The following is an 8955-nucleotide window of genomic DNA, read 5'->3' on the forward strand; positions in this document are numbered from 1 at the left end:
GGTGGATTCAGCAGTAGAAAATGTTTCCCGTAAAGGAACCCATGGCTGTTCCTGTGGAAGCCTAGAGTCACCTCTTCAAGAAAGGAGCTTCTTCCCTTGTGTTTCTTCTGGGTTTTGCACTCAGATGGAGATTTCCTCCCTCACCCACAGGGAGGGAGTTGCCCTTCTGCTGGCTCCAGTGGCTCAGGAACTGGGGACGCAGTGCCTGGCTTGTGGTGTCCTGCGGCAGATGTGGGAATTTTTCATTCTTTATGTTTCCCTGACAATGGCAGGTAAGTCTCAAGTTAATAACAAACACTGGGGGATGTTTTCAAAATAAGTTTCTTCTGGCTAAATGATTGCAGCATCTGACACTTGTAATGAAAGAGTATTTCCTGATAAATGTTTTCCTCATGTGGTGTTAATTGTCCTCCTATTACTACAAACTACAATTACTGCTACTTCTACCATCGTTTATTTCTAGCTAAGGAACCCTTCCATTAGGGGCAGTTTCTTGTGACCACATGGAAACTATCCATTAAAATAATGATGTGGCTCCCAGGAGTGCTGCCCTGGTAACGGTCATGCTTCTTTTCATAGGCACTGTGGGACAAGACGTTCATCATCCCAGTGAGTTGACAGCTATGGAAGGAGCCTTTGTCCAGGTCAATTGCACGTACCAGACATCTGGGTTCAACGGGCTGTCTTGGTACCAGCAACACGATGGTGGAGCACCCATATTTCTCTCTTGCAGTGTTCTGGATGGTTTGAAGAGGAGAGGACATTTTTCTTAATTCCTTAGTTACTCTGACGCTTAGTCACCTCTTTCTGAAGGAGCTCTTGATGAAAGACTCTGCCTCTTACCTCTGTGCTGTGAGTGACATGATGACTACGAGGCCTCTTCAGCTGCACCAAAATTTAAAAGGGGCCTGTGGGTGGGCTTGAGAAGTTCTGGTATGTCCTGAGTGTGCCTGCTTATGCCTCTAATTTTAAACTTGTTTAGAATAATATAGCAGAAGACTCTGAAAGTGAATCCCGGAAGAAGGGACAAATTGCTCTCTTTCTCTTTCTTCTTCTCTTTCTTCTCCTTTCCCTCCTCTTCCTGCTTATTTGTACTTCCGTTATCCTGTGGCCTGAGAGTGGAAGATAGAATTTGCTTTTGGAGGAAGCCCTTTATTCCGAGGAAGGATCCCTTGGTGATTACTTTAGTTTATGCAGTAGGAGGTCATATACTTATTCGTTTATCCCTGGAAGGCTCTGAAATTGGTGAGGTAAATGCAAATGCCTCAGCTGGAGATATATAAGGTTCCATTTAGTTTGGTAAAATCTGTCCTCTTTTTTTATTTCTCTGAGGGATTCTTTTGATATTATTTAACTTTATGGTAGATTTATCCAGCGTGTTGGATGTTGTGGGGTCTCTGGACTTAGGGAGTGAAGGGAAGATCAAGGAGAGCTCCTCTACATGGAGCAGAAGAGTGAACTCATGCAATGAAGTGCAGGGTAGGTAGGATGGGGAAGGAGATGGCCAGCAGGGAACTCCTATAAAAGCACTGTATGATGGACATGAGGAACAGTAAAATCTAATATCCAGTGTAAAGATTTTCTTTTTCTGAATTGTGATTCTTGCGTGCTATCCCAAAGTCTTTGACGTTTGTTAAACATTATAGCCTATATATTCTGTGTATAGAGGAAATGCAGAATTTCTTCCTCATATGTCAATTTGTCTTTCTCTACATGTAAGTGTCTATATTTATTCCTATGTATTTTTTCTTGTAGTTTTGGATATTTAAATTGTTCTATCAGCTAATTTTGAGTCACTCCTTTTGGGATAAATAGAATAAGAGGACCTTCGTGGTAGCGAGTAGGAAATAAAGGTAAAATGAATGTTTTTCACTCAATAAATATTTTATTGAACACTTTGTATGTGCTAAGCACTCTTTCAATTGCTGGGGCACGTTGGCGAATAAAAGATCTCTGCATTCATGTTGCTTATGTTCTGGCGAAGACAGAGAAAGTAGACCTTTTAGAAAACATGTCTTTGAAAGTATAGAGAAAATAAACTTGATCCTGAGAATTAGACTTCATTGTCTTTTAGAGGAAGAAAGCTGAGAGGTATGACAGTCAGCTGATGTCATGAGCTGAGTAAGGGCTATATAACATTGGATGATTATAAGACTACAAGTCCAATTGTCCAAAGAGATTCAATCTTTCAAATTTCTCAAATGCATCTAGGTTCACAGTGGAACTCCAACACATAAAGTCAGAAAGATACTGAACATTTGAATGGAGGATCTAACATCGAAATAAATGACCTTTAATATGTGTTCACTAGTAAAAATAAAAATTCAAGTTCCTCATTGAAACTATGAGGGAGATAGAGTCTAAAAAACTTCTAGCAAGTAGTGAATGGTAAATGGAAATGAACTGTGCAATGCCAAATATCTAAATTTGAAGACATGTAAGTTATTGATATTCTCTTTACTAAATATACTATCTTTGTTTTTAATTTAGTGATTATGAGGAGTATCCAAAAAGGGTTTTATAGCTTCATTCTGACTTCATTTCCACAGCTATTTTTCCCTAAAGTCTTAAGTTTCTAAACCACACATTTTTCTACCACAGAGATTTTCAAGAAGCAGGATCACCCCTCTTTTATAATTTATATCTCTGCCAGTAGGAATTCTTTCCTCTATCTGACCTTCCATTTCCACCTGGAAGAAGGTTGGGTGCTAGAAGTTGGAGGAAACCTTTTCCAGAGGGCAGGAATCAAGGTATTTAGAATTATTGTGAGTCAAACTGGGAACTCAGCTCAGTTGTCACGTTCAAAGAACCGTAACTGTGTATGGACCTGGGAGTCAGATGATTCTAAGTTCAAACCCTGGCTCCTCAGGGTGTTCTAAAGGTGGAGGGCACGGAATTTCATGTCTTAGCACAAGGGGAGAGTGAGGAAAGGGAAGGAAATATAAATGATCCAGTATTTACAAGTTCAAGTGCTTGAGAGAGTTAATGCCATGCAAAAGCAAAGAAACACAGAATTTTTAGAAGTCTAGAGTTAACAGGTAAAGAGAATGAAAAGGGGATAAGGCTAGCATTGAGTCATTTTCTCTCTTTCACATCTTCTGGCATAATATACCAGGTTGATACACTCTCATCCTAGTCAACCTTTGATAAAGCATTTTCTTATCTCACAAGGTAGTCAGGAGGTGGTATATTAAATAGTGTATCCTTTATTTATTAAAAAACAATGTAAAACAATTTGAACCAACTTAACGAGATGAAAAGATTATGAGTCTAAAGAATTCAGAAGTTTCTTCTAAACAGAGTTAAATTCAGTTCAGTTTTGTTTGAGTGTTACTGAGTGTTAATCATTAACAGTTGATGGAGCATTTGCCTCATGTGGCAGTAGCTGAAAAGAATGGTAGCGATGGTGATGTAGGTAGTCCCTGAGCCTGTAGTTACTTATTTGCACTCGCAGCCTCTCGACCTGCTGTTATTCTCTTCAGAGCAGACTTCACTTCCTGGTTTCTCAGTGTATAGATGAGGGGGTTCAGTAATGGAGTGACAACAGTGTAAAACACAGCCACTGCCCCATCCAGGGGGCTCTTGGAGCCAGCCCGAAGGTAGATGAAAATGCAGGGGACATAGTAGACTGTGACCACGGTTAGGTGGGAGCCACAGGTGGAGAAGGCCCGTTGCCGCCCATCAGCAGTGTGGATCTTCAGGATGGCACGGGCTATGTTGGCATAGGAGAGCAGAATCAACATGAAGCAACTGGCAGCCACTACCCCAATGTCCACAAAGGTCACAAGCTCATTGACAGTCGTGTCAGCACAAGCCAGTCTCAATACTGCAGGGATGTCACAGATAAAGTAATCCACCTGGTTGGGCCCACAGTAGGGCAGGCGGAATGTCAGGGTGGCCTGGATAGACCCATGGATGGAGCCGGCCACCCATGCTCCAGCTACAAGCATGGTACATAACCTCCCATTCATGAGCACAGAGTAGCGCAGAGGGTGGCATATTGCCAGGTACCTGTCATAGGCCATCAAGGTATAGAGGAAGCACTGGGTGCTGCCCAGGAAGTGAAAGAAATACAATTGAGCCACACAGCCAGCAAATGGGATTGCTTTGCTGGCAGGAGTAAAATCCAATATTAGCCGAGGAACGATGACTGAGGAGAGCCACATGTCCAGAAATGAGAGCACACCCAGAAGAATGTACATGGGCCGAGCATGGAGCTTTGGGTCAGCCCACACAGTGAGCAGAATGAGCAGATTTCCCAGCTGAGTCAGGAAGTAAATGCAGAAGAAGACCAGGAAGAGGAGGGTCCTCAGATTCGGGGGGTGAGACAAGCCCAGGAGAATGAAGTCTGTCACCACAGTGTCCAGAGATGTGTTTTTGGTCTTTCTCATGTCTTTCTGTAGTCTGCTAAGATGAATGGTGAAGTCAGACAAAGGAGATACAACAAATGGAGGTGGGGAGAGAATGCTTTTGTCTGATGATTAATGCCTAAGAGTTATGAGATAAACAGAATAATATTAAAACTTTTTTTCCCTTAAACATAAGTTCTGTTGTCATTAGTTATTTTGGGCTACTTGATAAGAGAAACCATCCAGAGGCTAGTTAGTTTCATAGATGGTTGGAAACTCTTATCTTTTCTGAGATACTGAGAAGCAGAATTAGTCAGATCAAGGAAGAGGCGAATGTGTGAACCACAGAGAAGGACCAGTAACTCTAACCAAATAGAGTATTCCTCAAAGAGGGGCTAAGATGGAGGCAGTGTGGAACGCACACTCCAATTACTACATCTACTTTTTGTCCACTTACCATCATTGCCATGCCTCCTCTGCTGTCAGCTAAAATCCCATTTCACCATAGCAATCAAAAATATTTATTATTTGGCCCTTATTTACCACTCCATCACACCTCTTGCAATTCCTTCTTAGTGTTCAGATGTGCGGGACTCCTCAGGGCTCTCTCACAGTAACATGCTCCAGCTTGGAACCTATGTACAGGCTGCCTTCTCTGCTCCCTTCACCTAGGTAATGCCAACTTTTCCTTCAGGACTGAGTTTGGAGGTCCTCACCTTCAAGGCTTTCTTTATTCCCAAGGACCATGCTTACACATTTCAGAGCACGTATCATGTTATATTGCTATTGTCTAATTTCTTATTTGTCTCCCTCATTAGTCATCCCATCTAGCACAGTAAAAGTGATAATTACTTTCTGAAGGACTGAATGGTTGGTTGAATGGATGCTGCCAAATCCCACTGATCTTCCTTCTCTGCTTGATCTTGTTTGTCTGACACTTGGGCCCACCTGACTGGCAAGAGACCATCTCACTCTTATGCAATATGGGTCTAGTTGTATTATAAAAAACTTGAAGGGTCATTCATGTTTTTTATTGCTCCAGGATGTCATTAGATTTATTAGTTGATTTATGTGGTCCATTGGTTTGGGATTGCATCTTTTTTGTATGGGGTTACAGAGGAATTTTTATTGTTTATTATAAAAGCATTGATTAATTCAGGACTTGATCTTTATTTTGTGATATATATATATATATATGATATGATATGATATGATATGATGATATATACATATATATATATATATATTGCAGTCTACCATACAGCAACTCTCTCTAAAGACCTTGAAAGAATTTGGATCCAGATGATAAGAAAAGATGGATGAAATGTGCTTCTTTCACTCCTTTTGTTGAATAGGCTGTTTGATAAAGATTTTTCTCCCCACACTAGGGTTTGAGATGCATTTATCTATCATTTAACCATAAAGTATCTTTGTAATTTAAATGAGTATTTTCAGGAAGCAATTAAAATGGTAACAGATTAATTAGAAATAACATGTGAGTATTAAAAGGTTTAACCATTTAATCTTGGTCAAAATATTTCCCCAAGAGACTTACCTTGGTTATTTTGTAAAATAACGTAATCCATATATTAACATTTAAGAGCTATTAACAGTAATAATAACACTTAATATACCTGGCTCGTCAGGGTCCATAGAAAGTGTTAAGCATGCTCTCTGCTCACAAAGAAAGAAGAAATACGAGATTTTTACTGCCTGAGTTTCAGGAGGACACTTGATTTATTTGAAAATGGATGGGAAGACTAATTCTTATTTCTTTGGCTAGAATATAGAGAAGAAATAGAAAGAATTGGGATTAAGATTATGCATAAAATGCTAATAATGAGCCAAAGTAATTTTTTCATCAATACAGACATATAAAATCAGTGTGCTTCCACTTAGGTAAATGATATGTTCCTGAAATGTTTTATGAAAATCGACTGTATATCAAATCACATAGAACTGTATGACTAGGGGAATTATTTGGAGGATTTCCATAATTCATACTTATGTGTAATGAAAAAATTCTCCCTAATTTACCTGCTCTGCCAGCCTGATTTTTCCCATTTGTTGTGCATAAATCTGTTCCCACTTCTCCCAGGTGCCCTGTCAGAAGAAAGCTCTTTTTACCTTCTAGGTTCTGGGTGCCCTGCCTCTTAGGATCGGGAAACCAAGGTGGGTTATAGCTGGTGGGTTTGAGGACAGGTTACTCTTCCAGGTCAACTTGGCAGAAGATGGTAGTTTTGACTTGAGGTGTGGTGTTCAGGGGTACAGAGGAGGGCAATCTGTGGTGCAGAGAGGTGGGAAGAGTAGATTTCCAGAAGGTGGATTTTTGGAGAAATGAGGAACATGTTTGCAGAAGGATTAGATCTCTTGAGGGGAGAGAACAGTCTGCACCCCCCCACCCCCACCCCGTCATTCCCCCTCCTGGTAGTTTTATGTGTCATTTTTTTAGGTCTCCTCTTGTTTTTCAGCTGTGGAAACAGGATATTTAAAGTAAAGGAAGAAGCAGACTTAAAGAATTAAAAAAATTGTAAACAATTTTAGTGTATCTACCCTGGCTAATTAGATGACCAAAATATTTAAAAGTTTCCCAAGCTGTAGACTATTTGATGTTGCTAAGATTGTGTTGGAAAATGGTTGGAATTTAAATATAAAAGCACATAAAAATAGCAAAAGGTTAAAATTCAATATAAAAAGCATCTGAAAATAAGAGCCCAGTGACATTACAGAATAAACAATACGTATTTAAGAAGGAATTATCCTGGCAACTCTAGGAGCAGGCTGTGGGGATCGGGTGAAAGAGTGGCCTTGAGAAGATAAGGGTGGGGGTGGGGTGGGAGGAACAGGAGCACCTTTGAGAGAACTCCATAGCATCATGGGAGGGGCTGCTTTCTGTGTCCACCCCTGCCCCTGACCAGGTCCACATTAGGCCCAGTTTGGTGTGAGTGCATCTCTTACAGTGCCTTTCCATTTAGAGAGGCTCAGAGGAGGGCAGGCCTCTCTCTAGCTATTTGAAACTTTGGATTTCTACAGGCAGCTCTGGAATCTGGGCCATTAGGGAACAATTATGAAATCTTGAAGATGGGGAACAAAGAGTGGTCCAGTGTCGTGTTAGACATACTAGGATCAAAGGACTTCTATTCACCCTTGGGACAAGAGCCAACCCAAATTTGTTTTTGGAAAGAAGATTCCCCTTGCTTCATCATTCATTCACAGTTGGACATCCAGGTAGAGCTGGGGCAGAGTAAGGAAAATGGATAGAGTCTGGCTGGCCTAGACATATTTTCTCTCTTGCACAAGAGGAGATTCTTGTCCTTCTACCAAAGGTTAAAAAATGTGAGCTTCCTTAAGGAACTTGCTGTCCTCTGCATTGGAGAAAGGAGAGCTTCCAAATCTGGCCTGTCTGTGTTTGTACCATTACCAAAGAATCTTCTTCACGACCCCTGTGACTTTATGACTGCCCAGCTTTGCCCTTTATCCCTTCCCTAAAAAAAATAATAAAAAGAGAGAAAATGGAAAAACAAATAGTGTTAAGATTCTTTTGAGTAATTTTCTCAACACAAATAGAAATTCCCTAAGTTTGGAAAGAAGGAATTTAATTCTGGCAGTTTGGGAGAATTGAGGAAGGAGATGGAGAAAAGAGACTGATTAAATTAAGATTTGGACAAAATAACAGAAAATGTTAAAGTTCCGAGATTAGTTTGTGGCCTTATTTTGAATGGAGCTGGTTTCAGAGTTGCTTCTCCATCTTCTTAGACTTACCTGTACAGAGCTGCAAAATCGCGGAGGAGGCTGGCTGTCCTGCAGTGGAACGGTCCCACAGATGGAGAGATGTCCTCAGAGAGTCAGTCTAACCTATTGTAGAGGGCTCCCATATCTGTTTTGGAAAGGCTTTAGAATTCTTTCAGGAGTTTTGCCTGGTGAATAAGTATTTAGAGTCTCTGAGCGCCCCTGCCTTTCAAGGTTCTTTGACGAATGTGACTTCTGTATCTTCTGAGTCGTGTTTTACATTGGTTTTCATCAGCTGTTGCTTCTATTGATCCAAATAAAAGAAAAAAGAAGCACTGTCAAGAGATTTGAAGAAAAATTCTAACCTCAGGGGAAATGCTAAAGTATTTCCCTAATGAGAACTTCCCTCTCCAAATCCTCATTATTTTGTTTTGAGAGAGAGCAGGAATCGTTTCTAGATAGGTCCCTGGAAAGGGGGCTGTGGAGAATAACCTTATCAGTATAGTTTTGGGTGACCTCCAATATCTTAGAGGTGTTATGAGGTCTCAGTTGATGAGCTTCTCTCCCCAAAGATCCACGAGGGATCCTTTGTCATCCCTTCTGGTTTCTGTTCAGATGTCACTTAACCAGTGAGGTCTGTCTTGACCCTTCACCACCCCCTTCCCTGTGGTTTTTCTCAGCAGCACTTAACACCGTCTGACCAACGGCATTTACTTACTTATTTCTTTCCTGTTTGTCTTCCTTCACTAGAATGTAGGCTCTATGAGAGGAGGGAGTTTTGCTCCGTGTGGAATCCCCAGCACTAGCTCAGTGCCTGGTACAGAGTGGGTTCTCAATAAACACTTCTGAATAAATAAATAGGAGAAACTGCCACACG

General features: G+C 40.8%; 1 protein-coding gene across 1 annotated transcript; it reads right to left on the reverse strand.

Moving 5' to 3' along the window:
• Positions 1-3188: 3188 nt before the first annotated feature.
• LOC103542780 (olfactory receptor 10G2) lies at positions 3189-8382 on the reverse strand. Its single transcript, XM_008509704.2, has 2 exons — positions 8112-8382; positions 3189-4407 (listed from the first exon to the last, which is right to left on the reverse strand). Exon 2 carries the CDS (start codon positions 4389-4391, stop codon positions 3435-3437), a length of 957 nt encoding a protein of 318 aa, XP_008507926.1. The 5' UTR covers positions 4392-4407; positions 8112-8382; the 3' UTR covers positions 3189-3434.
• Between the last annotated feature and the right edge of the window lie 573 nt (positions 8383-8955).

Source organism: Equus przewalskii, chromosome 1, assembly GCF_037783145.1.
Source record: "Equus przewalskii isolate Varuska chromosome 1, EquPr2, whole genome shotgun sequence".
NCBI lineage: Eukaryota > Metazoa > Chordata > Mammalia > Perissodactyla > Equidae > Equus > Equus przewalskii.